The following is a 20,985-nucleotide window of genomic DNA, read 5'->3' as shown; positions in this document are numbered from 1 at the left end:
ATAAAGAACGCGCTGTGTAAGAGGGCCTTATTTTGTAAAGCTGAGCTCTAAAGGCCTCCAAATGATTTTTTTTGCTAATTTAAGGTACTGTCACACTTAGCGATGTACCAGCGATCCCGACCAGCGATATGACACGGTCAGGATCGCTGGTACATCGCTAAGTGGTCGCTAGTGAGCTGCCACATAGGCAGATCTCACCAGCGACATTGCTGGGGACGGGGGTCGCTACTTACCTGTCACACTAGGCGATCCTGCGTCCTCCTGCCCGGCTCCACGCTCGTCTCTCCACAGGAAGCGCCGCAGGAAGCTGACGACGAGAAACAGTCCTGGACGTTCTCGCGCAATCAGCGATAACCAGCGGGGGAGCGGGTTGTAGGTAAGTATCAGACACAGCGATATCGCTAGCAATATCGCTATAACGTCACTAGTTATAGCGATATTGCTAGCGATATCGCTTAGTGTGACAGGCCCTTAAGTCTGTCTTCCTGGCTTATCTCCTTGTTTTCAGAAGGGTTCTCATCTTCTCTGATCTTATCAGTATACATATGTTAGCACACTTAAGGTACTGTCACACTTAGCGATGTACCAGCGATCCCGACCAGCGATATGACGTGGTCAAGATCGCTGGTACATCGCTAAGTGGTCGCTAGTGAGCTGCCACACAGGCAGATCTCACCAGCGACATCGCTGGGGACGGGGGTCGCTACTTACCTGTCACACCAGGCGATCCTGCGTCCTCCCGCCCGGCTCCACGCGTCGCTCGTCGTCACAGCAGGAAGCTGATGACGAGAAACGGTCCTGAATGTTCTCGCGCGATCAGCGATAACCAGTGGGGGAGCCGGTCGTAGGTAAGTATCAGACATCGCTAGCAATATCGCTATAATGTCACAAGTTATAGCGATATTGCTAGCAATATCGCTTAGTGTGACAGTACCTTTAGCCATTTGACCTTTCAGTTTCTTTGGACAGCAGCTCTGTACACATCTCTGTTCCAGGCTGTATCTTGGCTTTTTACAGGTATCTAGCTTGTTATGCTTTTCTTATTCAATTCTGTTGGTAGATTGTATGTTGTAAAGGAATACTTTTATTTTCTTTTTTACATGTACTTAGTGTTATTACTGTGTGATTCTGTAAGCTATAGGTCACTGCATACTGTCTGCAAAGCTGACAAACTTTTTGCAGCTAAGAGCTGTTTTTTTTTCCTTGGCTCCTCCATTTTTTTGAAGCAGGAGGTTATTTACATTTGAAAGACTCAATGTTTTTACAAGTGGTGTGGTATTCTCACTGCTCTGACTGAACGATTAGCATGTTAAATGGCTGGACATTGAGCACTGGAATGTTTTGATGTAGCATAGAAGCTCTCATTGTTTTTGTAGCTGCTTGTTTTGGCTTGTTTTTTTTACCACATATGTGTAGTTTGCTATTTTTCGCTTTGCTTATTACTAAGTTTTTTTCTGAATAAAAAAAAAAATAAAGATTTCAATTTCATTTTTCTTTTTTTTTATTTCTAACATGCTCCCATACAGTCTAGTAAGCTAAAGGTATAAAAATAATTGAGTTAGAGTATCTAAAATCAAGATTTAATAAACCGGGTCATAGTGACCCAGGAGGATTACAAGTGTATAGTACATGGGAACAGAACAGCAGTGTTAATTATATATTTAGAGTGCAGGCACTGGCTGATAAATACTCTCATCAGCCACTCATGCTCTTGCTGTTAGCAGCAGCTGATGGGAGCAGTAGTCCCATCACCTGACGCCAGTGACCTTAGGTAAACTTTACACCTCTGCTCACAGCTGTGGGCTCACGTTGTCATTTGACAGCTTGGGAACCGCGGCTGTATGACCAGCGATAATGATCATGAGCAGTGTTTGCCGCGCTGTCATGCATATGGCAGCGCGACAAACACCCGTCGTTCGAGGGGCTGAACCTGAACAGTAATATGGTCTTCCTGGTGAAGTCCGTGTTTGGTGCTTGTGCTCGAACATTAGGTGTTCGATACGGACACCGAACTTTACTGTTCGGGTGCGCCCATCTCTAGTAATAAATGCAAGTTATTGTAGAGAAAATGTTTTACATGAACCAATTAAAATATTAGGTCCAAAATTCCACTTTTTTTTAATTGTCATACACATTCTACTAGTTTCCCATAATTTTGACTATAAAACTTGCCAAGCAAGTTCTGTCAGTCAATTAAAGAATGTTGTTGAGCTGGTTGAATAACAGTATAAAAGCTGTTGGTTTTCTGAATAGGATACCTTCAGTGTTCTGTTGTACTGTCTCTGAGGTGGTAAGACCATTTACATCTCTTAACATAACTGCATTATCACATTGTTATTGTATCACATGTATTATATGAAATTACTTTTGCAGCTTTTTCTCCAGTGGAAAATGTGGCTTCACAAGCTAACAGTCCTGTCCTTGGCACTTACTGGAGTACTGTCATTGAAATGTCGTGAGTACTTTTGAATTAGACTTTTTTCTACAAGTTCTTATTTCTATGAAATTGCTTTAGCTCAATTCTTTATTCTCTTAGATTATTTGCAATGTCTGGACAGTTTTCCTACTGTGGTTCTTTCAATAGGCATAATGATTTTTGTTAATGAAGCATTCATTTTCTTAGTCTAAATCAGTGATTTCCAAACTCCAGTTCTCTCGCCCCCCAACACATCGTGTTTCCAGGATTTAAAGAATTGCATAGGTGATGGAATTATTGTGAAGGCATCGAAAATTGCCACAAGTTTCTCTCACCTGTGCAACACTGAGTAGATCCAGAAAACATGATATGTTAGGAGGTCTACAGAATCTAGATAAGCCCCTGATGGCGGTGGCTGCAGCTCATAGGCCAAAAATGAGGTGACAGATTCCCTTTAACTTACAGACCTTGTCTGGGCAATATAAAACTTTTTTTCAGAGGGATGAAATTTGTAAAAAAAAAAATATATATATAAAAGGCTGGTTTAACATTTGCATTGGGCAGAGCTGCGGAGAGCTGCATACTTCCTCCGTTAAGCCCCACCCACTGCCGCATTTCTTCCATTCAGCTCCACCTACGTCTGCATGCGTCCTGCGTACCTATCTTTAGCAGGTGAGAGCTGGTAGGTGAGTATGGCTGAGTTAGGCTGGTTTCACATTTGCGTTGGGCAGAGCTGCAGAGGGCTGCGTGCTTCCTCCGTTAAGCCCCACCCACTGCCACATTTCTTCCATTCAGCTCCACCTACGTCTGCATGCGTCCTGAGTACCTATCTTTAGCATTGGTTGCGCAGGCCATGTGGATGTATGCGGATGCATCCGCATGCGTCGTTTTTACACGCCCGCTGATTGCCACAAAATGCAACATGTTGCATTCGATGCAGTTCGGCACAGCGTCAAAACAACGCAAGCGAACGCATACATCTGCATGGCCTGCGTACCCAATGTTAAAGATAGGTACGCAGGCCGCATGCAGACGTAGGCGGAGCTGAATGGAAGAGATGTGGCAGTGGGCGGGGCTTAACAGAGGAAATACGCAGCCCTCCACAGCTCTGCCCAACGCAAATGTGAAACCAGCCTAACTCAGCCATACTCACCTACCAGCTCTCACCTGGATCCAGCATGGGCTACTCTGTGATCTGCGCTGAGAGAAGAAGTGACAAAGTCACTGTTCCACCAGCCACTGAACCGCTGCAACTTGCGAGTGTCTGCAGTGGTCATGTGACTTGAGCAGTGCATCACTGGATGTTTTAGGGGGACATGATGCTCAAAGCCAACTGACCGCTGCAGCCATTCATCGGCTGCCACAATTTGGTAGATGGAGAAGCAATGACATCACCATTTTCTATCTCTACACAAAAGCCTGTGCCAAACCCAGATGGGTGCCGGAAGATAAGAATGGCTGAGTTTGGTATTTTTTTTATCTATCCTTTCCTCTGGGAGAAGTTGTATTTTGACCAAATAACCCTGTTAAGGCCACGTTCACATGTCCTAGATTCTGCACCACAAATCCACTGCAATTTGCATACAATACAAGTACATGGGTTTCTGAAATTCCCACTAGTACATTGCAGAAAAAAATCCACATGAAAATGAAAGAATTATGAGAGTTCAAATCTGCAGCATGCTCAATGCTCATTGTTGTGCAAATTTTCACTGCAGATTTCACTCTATTCAAATTTGCAGATTCTGTCAGTAACATAGTAACATAGTTTTGAAGGCAGAAGGAAGACCTTATGTCCATCTAGTTCAGCCTATTTTTAGTGCAGCTGTTCTGCATTGCTGATCCTGGGGAAGGCAAAAAACCCATAGAGTAGAAGCCAATTTTCTCCATAGGGAAAAAAATTCCTTCCCCTAAGCTGGGTCAACCATCTACCTATAATATTCTGTTATTCGTAACCTTCTATACTATTACTCACAAGAAAAGCAGTATAGTGAGTGAGACACCAAAGTTGCATAGCCTTTTTTTATATTTAAGTGGTGAAAAATAATTTCAGCACTTTGTAAAAAAAAATAAAAAAAAATAAAGAAAAAGTGCTTGTGCTTTAGGGTAAGTGCACACGCTGCGGATTCACCTGCGGATTTTTCCGTGCGGATTTGCAGGTAAATTCGCAGGTAAAGTGACCTGCGGTTTATCTGCGGATTTTCCTGCGGTTTGACACCTGGACAATGGAACAGAAATGGAACGGAATCCGCAGAAAGAATTGACATGCTGCGGATTTAAAACCGCAGCAAATTCGAGCGGAAAAATCCGCAGCATATGCACTGTGGATTGGAATTCCCTTTGCCTAACATTGTACTGTACACTGTCTGCGAAACTGCTGCGGATCCGCAGGGCCAAATCCGCTGTGGATCCGCAGCAGAATCTGCAGCGTGTGCACATACCCTTAAATTTTTGAGACATGGGGGGGAGGGGGGCTGTGGGACTGGGGGAGGCTTTATTTTTTACACCTTGAGCTGATGTATTTATTGATACCTTTTTGGGGTAGATTTGATATTTTGTTCACCATTTATTGCATTTTTTTGCAATGTTTCGGCTGCCAAAGAAAATGAATTCTGGCATTTCCATTTATTTCTCATTTACTAATCAAATTAATTTAATTTATTTTATAGTTTGATAGATCTGACTAACAATTATGTGTATTTTTTTTAATTATCATATATTAATGGAGCAATAATTTAGTGGAGCAAAAGAGGGTTGATTTGAACTTTTGTGTTTTTTAAATTTTTTCATATTGTTAAAAACATTTATTTTCAATTCATACTGTACCCTTTGGGGACTTAAAACTGCAATTGTCCAATTGCTTGTGCTATATATTGCAGTGTATTAGTACTGCTATGTATACTTAAAATCATGATCTTGAGCAGACCCCTACCTGTCATGGCAATCTATCAGCACTCCATGATAATGGTGGACAGGTCGAATGATGCACTCCCCTACAGGCACATGTCAAATGAAGCTGTCAGAGATTGACAGAGGCATTTAACAGGTTAACAGCCATGGGTAGAGCTCCACTCATGGCTGTTAAAGGCACATGATGGCTGAATAAATCTACCATCATGTGCCTGGAACGTAGCTGGCTCGACGTGCAAGCCAGCATCAATGTCAGGGAGTCAGCATATGACGTAACAGTACGTCATATGCCAATGTACCAATACGTCTTATGACAGTAAGAGGTTACAGTCCCTACTTCAATTGTTTTGGAGGAGCAATGGGTGACTCTGGAAGTGATAATTGCCATTTGGAGAAAAACCCCTGTAAATCAATAATTAAAGTAGAGCAGATAATTAGGAATTATATACTCAGTATTGTGGAAAGGAGAACCTCTACTAATAAAGTTTTGTAATTTTATTTCCATTCTTAGATGATATTCCTATTTCTGACGCGAAGCAAGGTATTCTGAACCTTTTGTCGTGCTGGGATGAAAATTCTGATAGTGATTCTAAATCTAAATTTGGGTATCCCACTGGAGATGGCAATGGGTTCAGGAGCTGCAAGGAAATAAAAAAATACGACAAATATGCAAATGGTGAGAAATATGTAAATTTAATGAATAAATGCAAGAAATGAGTTTATTTTGAAGCATCTTTAAGGGACACAGTATAAAAAAATGAGGAAATGTTGCAGCTTCATTAAGAACAGTTCATTTATTTAAATTCCTTAAAATGAGCTTTGACAAAGGATGCATGAGTTGCGTCCGAAACACGTAGTACTGTCTGTCTACCTCTATTGTCCCTAATGGATGTGTCATTTTAAGGATATTGAATGAATGAACTGTTATAAAAGGAGCTGGAACATTTCCTCTTTTTTTGATTGTTTCCACGTCTGGTCAGGGTAGATTTCCATGCTCCAAACCATTGACCCACAAGAGGTGAGCTGGCATCTTCCTTTTATTATATAACAAACTATGACTTTCATGACAATAGAAAGCTGCCAGAAAATCAATACACTATTAGCATTTGGTATTTTTTTTGGGGCCGTTTAAATGGTTTTATTGCTTTCTCGTGATCACAATGTAATTGGACCAAAAAAGCCTAAACATATAGCTCAACAGAACATGAGATATAAACCGTTGTACACTGTGTGATGCAAAAAAGGCCTCAGTACCATCTAAACTGGTGTGATTGTAGATGGAATATACATGCTGACCACAGAAGATGGAGTGATGTACCAGACCTACTGTGACATGACAACTAGTGGTGGAGGTTGGACACTGGTGGCCAGTGTCCATGAAAACTATATGAATGGCAAATGTACAGTAGGAGATCGCTGGTCCAGTCAAAATGGAGACAACCTCAATAATCCTAAAGGAGATGGTAACTGGGATAACTACGCCACATTTGGTCTACCTGATGGAGCCACCAGTGATGATTATAAGGTGATTTGGCAGATATCTTTATATTTCATTGTTCTACCCTTGTAAAGCTTTAAAAGCTACTAGTTTGACTACAATAATCTGAATGTTTTTTTTTTCTTGAAGAATATTCACCTTTAGAAATATTTTTTCATAAAAATAGATTATAACTAAAAAGATTTGCAATGCCCCAAGATACTGTACTTTTAGTAATGCACTGTATTAGTGTGGCGCAAAAAGATTTGCAGAACACTAGTCCAACAGTCACTTCATTATCATTAGTTCATGGTCGCCCGATCAGAGCACTGTGAACCACCTACTACTTGAGACATTCACGGCATATTTTCTGACTAGTATGTTGCCACTTGGTCATTGCATTACGGCCTGACGCATCGATGGCTTCCAGCTTGCTGGAGGTGATGGTGCCTTTTTGAAGGTATACAGTTTGAGTTAGTGGCATTGTCGCACCAATGGACTAAACTTTGCATTATCCCATGTTGCAAGCAGTCAGCTTTGCCTGTGCAGCCTTGGAGAAGCCCAGGTGAGCAAAAGTCCAGTGATCTGGCCAGCTTCACCATAATGCATGCAAGCTGTAAAGCTGTGATCCTCATCTCCAGTCGTTAAGACCCACATATGGGCAATTCTAAGAAAATCTTGACAATATGAACTGTTGGTGAGCATTGAGGACTGGAGTTGGAGGACATTGCTCTACAGAAAAGAGCTCTTGCATGCTCTTTGCCTAGGGAACCGGCCAACAGTGATCGACTGCAGAGGTGGCTGGTAACCAAAGCAACAAGCACTAAACTACAGAGTTAAAAATAACCTGCTTCTTGAAAGTGAAGAATTGTAATAAGAGGAAAATTGCAAACTTGCTTGTTTTTACTAGAACTTTGCAATTATACCCACTTAACAAGATGAGACAGCAACTTTAAAACAATCTTTCAGTAGTAGAAAATACCTTCTCCGCTTCCAGGGTTTCATATTTTTTATTATCAAATAAATGATTTAATCTTACAATCGAATCACCTTTAATCCAATATAATCCAATAAACATGTAACAAATTTTGTCATTACAGAACCCTGGTTATTATGATATCGCTGCTAAGGATCTGAGCTTGTGGCACGTTCCCAATAATACACCCTTGTCCCAGTGGAGAAATACCTCTCTCCTGAGATATCGCACAGACAATGGCTTCTTTAGTCAAGAGGGTGGTAACCTCTTCGGGCTCTACAAAGTGAGTACTCCATAAAATGCGACTTCTCTTATTGCTGCTGAACATTTTATAATAAGAAAAAGGATTTTTGTAAAAAAAAAATTGCCTTTTTAACAAATTAGTCACCATTTCCCATTTACAGAGGGCTATGTAAAGGGTAATGATCACCCGAGTTATCTTGGAGTATTTAACATTTGTCTTTAAAACTTCATAGCAGTATTTCTTATTGCACAATTGATCTAATGACTCACTAGAGGTAAGCAGAAAAGCTTTTGCAGAGCTGGAGATACATGTACTTCTCGTGTACTCGGATGCTCTACGGTCTGAGCCAGCCCTGTACACCTCTATGTATAAATATATACAGTATATATTTACCCCTATATGTACAAAATCTTAGTAACATGGAAAAACAATTTGCTTGGTAGCCATCCTTCAAGGGTTATGCCCAAAATAACAAGTTTCCCCTGTTTGTAAGATAGGGAATAACTGTCATGGGACAGTAGTGGGAAGACAGGGGAAGAGGAACCAGGGCCCCTGAACTGCCCCTCAGGCTAAGGAGGGCCCTGACTTTCCTTAACTTGGGGGTACACTTAATGGTAGTGAGGCCCAAGTCCCCGACCTGTCCCTATCTTCTGTTCATCCCTGAGCTAAACCCCAACCCCCTCCCCAAGAGGTGAGACAGGGAATAAAGTAAACTGCACCAAAACCCAAGGAAAAGGTAATACAGAAACCTTGGGGTTAAATGAACTACAAGACAAGACTTAGATGGCTCTGCTGCAATGCTCCAGGACAACAGAGTCAGCCACTTGAGAACAGCATACAACTGAAGCACCACAGAACTCTGTCAGCTCCTGAACTCCAGCTTGGTTGGTCTCCAAAGAGAAACAATATCACCGACAGTTAGCTGGTGCACCTGGTGAGCTTATATAGGAAGGTGGGAGTGGTTTCCACCTGCATATCACAATGCAGTAACACCAACGGCCACCAAGGGCAAAAACTGTCATTAACCCCCGATTGCCTAAAAGGAAGAAAGGTTATATATGAGGATCAAGGTCTGACATCGATCCAAAAATGGATCATGACAATAACTTGCTAATCGCTGGGAGTGTGACTGATGAGATCCAAATGGGTTGCCCTCCCAGGGCTGTGGGGTACTCGGTAAAAGGCCGGTCTCTCAGAGGGGAATATCACAGCAGCGGTGACCCGGTCCGTGGCTCTGGGCGCCCATGTAAAAGGGATTAAGTGATGGAATAAAGTTTATGAGTGAATGATTCGTGACACCACCTGTGGTGTTCGGCAATGAAGATGTTAAGCCGATGCTGCTGACAGATCCCCTGGGACAGATGGTGTGGTGCAGCAGTGATGTTGTGGCCCTCCACAGGTAGGGCAGTAGTCCCAGGGCAGTGAGGATAGGTGTTGAGGAAGAGGGTGTAGTGTCTGTAGGAGGAAGGCAAGGACACAACATGGTGCAGTTTCTTTACCTTTACTTTGCTTGGCAAATGCAGTCCAGGGTCCAGATTACAGATGGCACAGGAGCTGGCTAGCCTGGAAGCAACTTAGGAATCTCTCTAGGCAGATGGGTTGTGTAGTCTCCTTCCTAGCGCTTAGTTTTAGGTACTTGCAGTACTGTGTTACACTGAAGTTCCACTTGCTTATTCTCTCTAGAACTCCCTCGTATGGCAGACAGCTGTAGCCTTTCTCTTCTGGCTCACACGTCGCTGTTGTGCCTCCGAGTCTTATGTGGGAATAGAGCATTTACAGCTTCCTATTACTCCGATTTCTGTTGCAGGAACATCAGTATCCATACAGCCTTGGAGATCGGACTCCAGATCATGCACTAGAGCTGGGAATGAGCCTGAACTCTCTGCTCAATCTCCCAGCTCTTCTCCTCACGTCCACACACGTTGCCCTCCTCACACGAACTCCCTATGCTCCCTTCCTGGCCCCCAGAGAGTAGCTCCTCCCCAGTTTTGGTTCAGAGCTTCCTCTGATGACCTGGAATGGAACTGTGTTGTATGTTGTGGTTAACTGCCAGAGAGATCCTTTATTGCTTCCAAGCATGACATCACACTCCCTAGAAGGAAGGTTATGCCACTGTGGCGACCATACTCCTGGGGGCGCCACACAAGCAATCTATAGAATGGAGCTCTGCAGCCCCATCTGGAATGGAGAGGACGTGCTCATGCTCGACCTCTGCTCCATTCATTGTCTATGTGACTCCCAGAGTAAGTCGAGCACAGAACCCTCGATCATGGAGATCCCAATTGTCAGACCCTCAGGAATTTGCAGTTACTCCTTATCCTGTGGACCAGAGATAGCTTATTATTTTGGACCTCACCCTTTAGGAACATGGATTACAATGCTAGATGAATGTCCTAGCGCTGATTGTATGACTTTAAGAAACATATCAACTAAATCTTTTGCATTCTGCCTTAGAAATATCCAGTGGTGTACAATGTTGGAGGCTGCCTTGCAAACAATGGACCTGCTATCCCCGTTGTATATGACTTTGGAAGTGCAGAGAAGACAGCATTATATTACTCGCCATATGGCGCAAGTAAGATCTTGTATATTTGTACAGTAATATAATGCACAGTGAAGATGTACGCCATAATATTTGCTTCTATACCTCTCTACAGAAGAGTTCACTGCTGGTTATGTCCAATTCCGCGCTATTAATACCGAAAGAGCTGCCCTGGCTCTGTGCCCAGGTGTGAAGGTGACTGGATGTAATGTAGAACATGTGAGTATTACATTATAGGTGAACTATATCAATTCTACTGATATATTTACATTTATTATCTGTCAATCATTCTTAAAGGGGTGGTAACACTGATCCTGTTAGGCGTCGGGTACGTGTCGCTGCACAGCAGGAATCCTGAGCCTTACATTCGGCGGTCTCCAATTACTCTCTTGCCACAGAGGAGGCTGCACAGCAGATTTGCCTATCCCGGTGCTCTGCTCAGACCAGCACTGTGGGTTTGGTTGCTGCTGCCACCTCTGGTCCAGCTATAGCAACGCATGCTGGTCAGCAGCGAGCTACTCCAGGGACTAAGTCCTCCTTTCAGTCCACTGAGCATGCTCATGAGACGATCTCTCATTGGAGATCGGAGGTCACATGCTCAGGTCCTTCTCCAGCTTGGATTGGACCATCAGGAAGGTCAAGAAGGTCCCAGAAGGACGCTACTATAAAAGGTTCGCATGGCCCCTCGGCCATGTGCTAAGATAGACTTTTGTTTAGACTTATGTGTATGATGATGGATCATGAATCTGGTGACAGACTCATTATATAACCCCCCCTCCTTTGATACGTATGAGTTAGGGTTAGCCTAGTTTGGGTCAGCGCCTTGCAGTGGCAAAGCATGTGCCACAGTGCTCCAGTCACAGCACAAGTGTTTGCCTAATAGTGCCGCCATATCTAGTGTACCTCTGGGCGGTACGCGTCTATCCACTGCATCCTGTGACTGCTAACATGGCGCAGCATTTTCTCTAGCGCCCCTCTGGTGCCGCAGTTGCGGCTCTGTGTGCCAGAGGGTCTAGAAGGACTCTGCCTCCGTGTCTCTGGGCAGAGTTCTGGGACCGTGTCGCTTGCACTTCTACATATAAGTGTGGTCCTGTGAGGTAACAGCTTCTGCCTCTTGCACACCGTGTGAGGTAACCCATGTGCATTAGTATCCACCACTACTAAGCAGCAGTTTACCACCTCTGTACAGTGGACCCCGGGCTGCGAACGCACCTTACTATTATTTTATTATTTGGTGCGTTCCGCCAGCCCTAACAGATCCAGTGCATGGAGGAGCATGCACACCTCTGCTCCATTTATTTTCTGAGGGGCTGCCAGAGATAACATTATTTTTTGCTGTGTCTGACATTCTTATAGAAAATAATCATAGTGGTATTATGCATACACAACCTACACTTTATTAAAATGGGTTTCTGATTTCGTTCTCGCTTCACGGGTTGAATCTCCAGTGATCAGTAAATTATAGGATAAGGAATAACTGACAATCTTATAAGTATCTAATAACACTGATTAACGTGTGGCATGTCCATAACAAATAGCAGTATCTTATTCTTCTTACATATGCTTTCAGCACTGCATTGGAGGAGGTGGTTACATCCCAGAAGGATTCCCTAGACAGTGCGGAGACTTTTCAGCCTTTGACTGGGATGGTTATGGAACACATCTTGGATGGAGTACCACCAAGGAGATCAATGAAGCAGCCGTTCTCCTCTTCTATCGTTAATCTCTACTAATTACCTATTTTGTTGCTATCAATATCATTTATAAAAAGCAGCAGATGAAAGAACAAATTAGTTTTTTTGAGTTGTTTGAGCCTAGAAAATGGCAAAGAAATAAAATGTAAAAACGTTTAAAAATTGTGAGAATATTTTTTTTTATTAAACACTAATCTTGCTTCCAATGTTGTCATATTTAGCAGGCTCTTTAATTGTCTTCAGATCGGTGGAGGTCTTGAGACCCACACCAGTCGCTCAATAGAACCCAGAACAGAGCTCTATCTTGATCGGCAGGGGTCTAGACTCTAGAGACCAACATTTATCTGCAAGCAATTAAAGAGCTTGACATGTTTGAAAAAAGTTTCTGAAATAATAATTAGTCTTTGAAGTGCCCTATCCCAATATGTAGTAGCTAACTATCACTATATCACTGGTCATAACCATGGATACCTAAGGTACTGCAATGCCTGCACGAGCAAAAAGACATTGTGAATCAGAGAAATTATACTACATTTCTAATTGGAGGTATATGTCAATATTAATATTACACCTACTATATATTGGGACTGGATCTTGGAGATGAGAATAAACCTTTAAGGTTTAAACAAAAAGGAAGGATGATGTTCAACGGAAGACTATAACTGGAAGCTACAGTGGGGAAAAAAGTATTTAGTCAGCCATCAATTGTGCAGGTTCTCCCACTTAGAAAGACGAGAGAAGCCTTTAAAAGCAAATCTAGAAAATCACCTTGTCTGATTCACCAAGATTTATTTTTTAAATTATGGTGGAAAATAAGTATTTGGTCACCTAAAAACATGCAAGATTTCTGGTTCTCACAGACCTGTAACTTCTTCTTTAAGAGGCTCCTCTGTCCTCCACTCATTACCTGAATTAATGGCACCTGTTTTAACAGTATAAAAGACACCTGTCCACAACCTCAAACAGTCACACTCCAAACTCCACTATGGTGAAGACCACTGTATGTGCATTCCTTTGAGCAAAAATGGACATTGAGAGCTATAAGTGCAAATAAAGGTGTGGTCTCATTAGAAAAAAAAACTTTTTTAGAATGCGGGAATACAAGGGGTTTGGGCTGGGAAAAGCAGTAGTTGGCTAGTCATGTAGTATTCCAAAGAAGCCTTTTTTTGTTCTCCATGAAATGTAGAAGGAGAACCAAGACCCTCCATATTCAAACGAAGATTGGAATTTATTTCAATGTCAACAACAAATAAATCTGTATGTAACAATAGGCCAACGTTTATGTCAAAGATTATGCTAAAAATTCATGACATACGGATTGTCACGCTCGTGCCTTGGCTGATTGGCGCGAGCCAGGGGGTTGTGTCCCCACTGTGCCACAGACCAGACTACCCTGGAAGGGGCGTGACTAAGACAGCTGTCTTGGTCTTTTCTGGAGCCTCCAATGGTGCGGTCAGGGTTGTGCGGCAGGCAGCTGCCAGGTGCCACTCCAGGGTGGTGTCTGGCTGTGACTGCTGATCCCACTCGGGGACAGGACACCAGCAGGGTTGTTACACGGATGCTAGACGAGAAAAAAAAAGACACACTCGCTTGACATACACATGACATACACTCGTCCTACTTTTCTGAATCAACATTGGAGCCATTTTTTAGGCAGATATGAGTGAGGCCTTACGAGGCAGATGGAGACATTTTGGAGTCCGTTTGGTGTCTGCTCCTATGGTATCAATCTTTTTAAGTGTGCACAAACCTGTGATCGACCACTGGTGAGTAGTCCCATCGTGGATAGCATGAATGTGACCTGAGCCTTTTTTTCCATGTTTTGGGAGGCAGAATGAAAAAAACAGACAGCAGTACAAGAAAAGTTCTTATTTTTATTTTTGTGTGGTTCACTATGCGGTATAAGTGGAAAGACTGATTTATTCTTCAGGTCAGTGAGATTACAGTGATACCAGATTTATACTGGAGTTATTTTTTATATTTTACTGCTATCACACAGTAAAGATACTTTTTATTAAAAGAAAAAATGTTTTTTTCTAAGAGCTGTAACTCTTATTTTTAGGTGAACAATTTTTTAGGGATCACCTCAAATTAAAAATGACTTTGAGGGGTCCATAGACAGGAAATGTCCAAAAGTGACACCATTCTAAAAACTGCACCCTCCAATGTGCTCAAAACCACATTCAAGAAGTTTATTAACTCTTCAGGTGCGTCACAGGAATTAATGGAAAATGGAAGGAAAAAAATAAACATTTAACTTTCTTTCACAAAAAATTCCTTTAGACCTATTTTTTTTTTTTACTTTCGCAAGGGTAGCAAAAAATAGTCCCATACAATTTGTTGTGCAATTTCTCCTGAACGGGATGACCCATATGTGGTCAAAAATTACCTTTGAGGCACAATGCAAAGCTCAGAAGGGAAGTAGCGCCATATTACAGTGCAGATTTTGCTGCACTGGTTTGAGGGTGCCATGTTACATTGGCAGAACCCACTGAGGTGCCAGAACAACAGAACCGCCCATAAGTGACCCCATTTTACCAATTAAACTTCTCAATGAATTTATCTAGGGGTGTAGTCTAGGGGTGTACTGATAATATTGACACCACAGGAGTGTCACAGAATGTTTTGCTACTGGGCAGTGAAGAAAAAATAATTTACATTTTTACCACCAAAATATTGGGTTAGCCCCAAGTTTTACATTTTCACACTGAGAAATTGGTAAAAATGTCACCAAAATGTGTCCCATAATTTCTGCTGAATGTAGAAATACCCTTATAAATGGCGGTACTGTACTGCTTAGCCACATGACTCGAGAGGGACAGAGCACTATTTGCCTCCTGGAACGCAGATTTTCCTAGAATAGTTTATGGGCTCCATATAAAGAGTTCCAGAGTAGGGGGGATGCGCGGGAGAAGTCTTGTATGCGATTGTGGGAAGAGGAGATAAGAGGGGAGTAGAGAAGGAGATCTTGTGAGGATTGGAGGTTTCGTGCAGGTAAACTGGATTCTTTGGGTAATGGGGAACCAGTGCAGGGATTGACAGAGGGGAGAGGCCGGGGAATAGCGGGGGGACATGTGGATTAGTCAGACAGCAGAGTTTAGAATAGATTGGAGGGGTGTGAGCGTGTTAAAGGGGAGGCCACAGAGCAGGAGGTTGCAGTAGTCAAGGTGGGAGATGATGAGGGCATGGACTAGGGTTTTTGCAGATTCTTGGTTGAGGAATGTACGGATAGGGCAGCACGGTGGCTCAGTGGTTAGCGCTGCAGCCTTGCAGCGCTGGAGTCCTGGGTTCGAATCCCACCAAGGACAACATCTGCAAGGAGTTTGTATGTTCTCCCCGTGTTTGCGTGGGTTTCCTCCGGGCACTCCGGTTTCCTCCCACATTCTAAAGACATACTGATAGGGAATTTAGATTGTGAGCCCCATCGGGGACAGTGATGAAAATGTGTGCAAAAACTGTAAAGCGCTGCGGAATATGTTAGCGCTATATAAAGATTATTATTATTATAGATTATTATCTGTGAAACATTTTTGAGTGGAAGTCGAAAGGACTTGGATGTGTGGTTTGAAAGAGAGATCAGTTTCAAGGATAACCCGAGGCAGCGAGTTTGTGGGACTGGAGAGAGTGGGCAGCCGTTTACTTTAATGGATAGGTCCGTTGGGGGGGGGTCACGTGAGAAGGGGGAAAGATGATTAATTCTGTTTTGACCATATTAAGTTTTAGAAATCTAGCAGAGAAGGATGAAATAGCAGACAGACATTGAGGGATTCTGTTTAGTAGGGAGATGATATCTGGTCCAGAGATGTAGATCTGTGTGTCATCAGCATAGAGGTGAGACTGAAAGCCATGAGATTCTATGAGCTGTCCGAGGCCTAAGGTGTAAATGGAGAAGAGCAGGGGCCCTAGGACTGAACCTTGCCTGACTCCGACGGATAGGGGCAAAGTGAGGAGGTGGTGTGCGAGTGGGAGACGCTGAATGTCTGGTCTTTTAGGTATGACGCAATCCAAGATAGGGCCAAATCTGTGATACGAAGAGATGAGAGGGTCTGTAGTAATAGGGAATGGTCCACTGTGTCAAAGGCAGAGGACAGGTCCAGGAGGAAGGGTACAGAGTAGTGTCGCTTGGCCTTTGCGGCTAGTAGGTCATTGGTGACCTTAGGGCAGTTTCAGTGTAGTGGTGTGGCCAGAAGCCAGATTGTAATTGGTCAAGGAGGGAGCAAGAAGGGAGGTGGGAGGATAGTTCAAGATGGATGTGTTGTTCCAGTAGTTTTGAGGCATAGGGGAGAAGTGATATAGGGCGATAGCTAGATACAGAGGATGGGTCAAGAGAGGGTTTTTTGATGATCGGAGTGATTGAGGCATGTTTAAAGCTTGAGGGGAAAACACCAGTTGTTAGTGATAGGTTGAAGAGGTGGGTTAGGGTTGGGATGAAACAAATATGAACCTAGCACTCAACTTAAAGGTATTTGTAAGATGGTTTATTGTAGTACACGAAAAAAGACGTTTCGGTCAATGTGACCTTCTTTAGTTACTACAAGGGTAAATATAATTACAAAACAAAACGTCATATAAAACAGAAAAAAATAACAAAGGAAAAAAAGGGAAAAAAACAAAGGAAAACAGAAGTATATACAAACAATAGTCAAAATGGTCATACAAAAATAGGATAAATTGGTCGCAGATAACGCCAGGTATCCCACACTGCCCATAGCACGCCAAATAATTTAAAAAGAGCCATAGAAAATATATAGCAGCAATCCATAAGAATGTCAAACATACCGTGTGGTATATAGATTGTGTAGAGCTTATAGGCATCTATCAGAAAGGACGATGGTGCTTTAGGCATCTAAAAAACAAGATGCGGTAAAATGGAGCGTATGATAGTAGCAGTGAATCATGTAGCAGGAAAAAAAAAAATAGTACTTACTGAGGACAATGATGTCTCTAAGGAAATGAGCTGTGGAGGATATAGCAAGGGGGAGCATTATTGCAATGTGTGCATAAATAGTATCACCTCCCCTGTTGATAGGACATATCAGCACTAAGTATTTACCTTGTCAGTATATAGGAGAGGGGCAAGCGTGCCTCCAGATGCGGTGTCCACCGGCCATCTGATCCTGCATGCAGACATGCAGGTTTAAAAAGGGGAGGTGGAGGGATATTTAGTGGTGGGCGGCCAATGGGAGCTGTAAGCTCCAGTAAACAGGAAGTGACTAACAGGAAGAATATGGCTGTGGGATCCACAGTACAGGGAGCTTGCTTTCCACCAGAGGAAAGACATAATAACAGCTCAAAATGTGGAGAAACACATGCTAATGATAGCGGTTATGTGTGGGGATGCTATATATTGTTGGTAGGGAGATTGGAATTCAGAATTCAAGAGATAGAAATTAACATATAAATGACCATAGCCTGGCCAAGAGAAAACATTGAACAGGGTGGGAGTGAGCAGGCAATGGTCCCCTGGTGTCGGGATTATGCTAATTGAGACACTGTGCAGAGGTCCAGAGAAATATACTAAATAACTTTATTGTGATAATTCATACAACGGCAGTATATTCCAGGAGAACTATAAAGAGAGAGGCAAAAGAAGCTGAGATCGATAGTATTTGTGCTGTGCAGACGTGTGGGAGAGAAATATCGTTATGTAATCCCAAATAGATAGAAATAGGCTTGTAGCAGTGGCGTCCAATTCCAACACATTAATATAATCGACTCTGTGAGAGAGAGAGGAATACGTTAGTATTAGTGTTATAGAATCATAGAATCATAGAATCGTAGAGTTGGAAGGGACCTCCTGGGCCATCTGGTCCAACCCCCTGCTCAAAGCAGGATTCGCTAAATCATCCCAGTCAGATGTCTGTCCAGCCTCTGTTTGAAGACTTCCATTGAAGGAGAACTCACCACTTCTCGTGGCAGCCTGTTCCACTCATTGATCACTCTAACTGTCAAAAAGTTTTTTCTAATATCTAATCTGTGTCTCCTCCCATTCAGTTTCATCCCATTGCTTCTAGTCTTTCCTTGTGCAAATGAGAATAAAGTTGATCCTTCTACAATGTGACAGCCCTTTAGATATTTGTAGACAGCTATTAAGTCTCCTCTCAGTCTTCTCTTTTGCAAACTAAACATTCCCAAATCCTGCAACCTTTCCTCATAAGACAGGGTTTGCAGACCAGTCACCATTCTGGTCGCTCTTTTCTGAACTTGCTCCAGTTTGTTGATGTCTTTTTTAAAATGTGGTGCCCAAAACTGGACACAATATTCCAGATGAGGTCTGACCAAAGAGGAGTAGAGGGAAATAATGACTTCACGTGATCTAGACTGTATGCTTCTGTTAATACATCCTAGAATTGCATTTGCCTTTTTTGCTGCTGCATCACACTGTTGACTCATATTCAGTCTGTGATCTATTAGTATACCCAAGTGTTTTTCACATGTGCTGTCACTTAGCCCTATTCCTCCCATTCTATATATGCTTTTTTCATTTTTATTGCCCAGATGTAGTACTTTGCATTTCTCCCTGTTAAAAACCATTCTGTTAGTTGCTGCCCACTTCTCCAGTTTATTTAAATCTTTTTGAATCCTCTCTCTCTCTTCTCTAGTATTAGCTATCCCTCCTAGCTTTGTGTCATCAGCAAATTTAATCAGTTTACCCTCAATTCCTTCATCTAAATCGTTGATAAAGATGTTGAACAATACAGGGCCCAGGACAGAGCCCTGTGGTACCCCACTTGAGACATTCTTCCAACTGGATGTGCAGCCATTTACGACCACTCTTTGGGTCCGATCACTAAGCCAGTTATGAATCCACCTAACAGTTGCCTTGTCCATTCCATACTTAGTCATTTTTTCAATAAGGATTGTATGAGAGACTTTGTCAAATGCTTTGCTGAAGTCAAGATATACTATATCTACAGCATTTCCTTGATCCACCCAATCAGTGATACCGTCATAGAAGGAAATTAAGTTAGTCTGACATGATTTATTAGTTACAAACCCATGCTGACTCTGTTTAATCACTTCATTCTTATCCAGGTATTGACATACATGTTGTTTAATAATTTGTTCAAAGATGTTTCCTGGTATAGAAGTGAGACTCACCGGCCTATAGTTGCCTGGGTCCACCTTCTTCCCCTTTTTGAAGATAGGAACAACATTTGCTCTTCTCCAGTCTTCTGGCACTTCTCCTGTTCTCCAAGACTTTTCAAAGATTATGGAGAGGGGTTCAAAAATTTCTTCTGCTATCTCCTTCAGTACTCTGGGGTGTAATTCATCTGGACCTGGAGACTTGAATTCATTTAGGTTAGCTAAGTGTTTCCTCACTATCTTTCTGTTTATAGATATCCTGGATTCTTCTATTCCCTTAATAGGACAGTGAATAACAGTTGATGTTGCATTTCCTTTCTGAGAGAAAACAGATGCAAAATAGGAATTTAAAAGTTCAGCCTTCTCAATATCCTGTCTTACCATTTCATCATTTTCATCCTGTAAAAATCCTATAGCATCTTTGACTTTTCTTTTACTTTTGACATATCCCCAAAATCCTTTATTATTGCTTTTGACATCTCTTGCAAGCCTCAGTTCATTTTCAGCTTTAGCTAATCTGATTTGTGCCCTGCAGGTTCTGCAGACAGCATTATATTCTTCTTTAGATATGCCTCCTCTTTCCATTTTATAAACATTTTTTTCTTCCTTTTTAGCATGTGCTTAAGTTCTGCGTTCATCCATCCTGGTTTCCTTAAATGCTTCCTATTCTTCCCTCTTTTCTTCCCTCTGTTGAGCATTCCGATACCGCAAGTATCGGGTATCGGCCGATACTTGCTGTATCGGAATTCCGATACCAACATCCGATATTTTTTCAATATCGGGCATCGGAATCGGAAGTTCAAAGTTGATTGACAGCCGAAATGACGTCATCATGATGCGCGGTGTGTGCGCATCATGATGCGCCGTCATTTCGGGCCTTCCGGGGGTCTCTGCCGGCCTGCCGGGGGGCTGTGCCGGCCTGCCGGGGGGCTGTGTGGACTGCCCGGGGTCTGTACCGGCCTGCCGGGGGGCTGTGCCGGCCTGCCGGTGGTCTGTGCACCCTGTGGGGGTCTGTACCGGCCTGCCGGGGGGCTGTGCTGATGTCCGGGGGTCTGTGCAGGCATCGTCCGATGGGACTACAAGTCCCATCTGGCGATGCCTGCTACCATGACAGTGATTGACACATTAGCCAATGATGGGACAGTAGTAGTCCCATCATCCGGCTAATGTGTTAAATGTTTAAAAAAAAAAAAAAAATACTACATACATACTACATACACACTACATGCATGCTACATACATACTACATGCTACATACATACCACATATATACTACATGCATGCTACATACATACTACATGCTACATACATGCTACATACATACTACATACATACTACATGCATGCTACATACATGCTACATACATACCACATATATACTACATGCATGCTACATGCATACTACATGCTACATACATACTACATACAGTCATATGTAAAAGTTTGGGCACCCCTATTAATGTTAACCTTTTTTCTTTATAACAATTTTGTTTTTTGCAACAGGTATTTCAGTTTCATATATCTAATAACTGATGGACTCAGTTATATTTCTGGATTCAAATGAGGTTTATTGTACTAACAGAAAATGTGCAATCTGCATTTAAACAAAATTTGACCGGTGCAAAAGTATGGGCACCCTTA

General features: G+C 42.5%; 1 protein-coding gene across 1 annotated transcript; it reads left to right on the top strand.

Moving 5' to 3' along the window:
• The first annotated feature begins 2,378 nt into the window (after positions 1-2,378).
• Positions 2,379-12,421, top strand: LOC141098301 (intelectin-1-like). The gene is made up of 7 exons (XM_073585952.1): positions 2,379-2,455; positions 5,838-6,002; positions 6,604-6,851; positions 7,904-8,062; positions 10,478-10,598; positions 10,681-10,784; positions 12,136-12,421. Exons 1-7 carry the CDS (start codon positions 2,392-2,394, stop codon positions 12,286-12,288), a joined length of 1,014 nt encoding a protein of 337 aa, XP_073442053.1. The 5' UTR covers positions 2,379-2,391; the 3' UTR covers positions 12,289-12,421.
• The last annotated feature ends 8,564 nt before the right edge of the window (positions 12,422-20,985 follow it).

This window comes from Dendrobates tinctorius, unplaced genomic scaffold (assembly GCF_039654945.1).
Source record: "Dendrobates tinctorius isolate UK_male_01 unplaced genomic scaffold, ASM3965494v1 ptg000089l, whole genome shotgun sequence".
NCBI lineage: Eukaryota > Metazoa > Chordata > Amphibia > Anura > Dendrobatidae > Dendrobates > Dendrobates tinctorius.
This window is presented reverse-complemented; position numbering and strand designations above follow the sequence as displayed.

What these genes read in the sequence shown, in the direction of transcription:
- LOC141098301 (XM_073585952.1), top strand. Translation starts at nt 2,392, where the DNA reads ATGTGGCTTCACAAGCTAACAGTCCTGTCCTTGGCACTTACTGGAGTA. An exon ending in ACCTCTTCGGGCTCTACAAA is followed by an intron (nt 8,063 to 10,477) that starts GTGAGTACTCCA and finishes ATTCTGCCTTAG; the next exon opens with AAATATCCAGTGGTGTACAA. An exon ending in TTACTCGCCATATGGCGCAA is followed by an intron (nt 10,599 to 10,680) that starts GTAAGATCTTGT and finishes ACCTCTCTACAG; the next exon opens with AAGAGTTCACTGCTGGTTAT.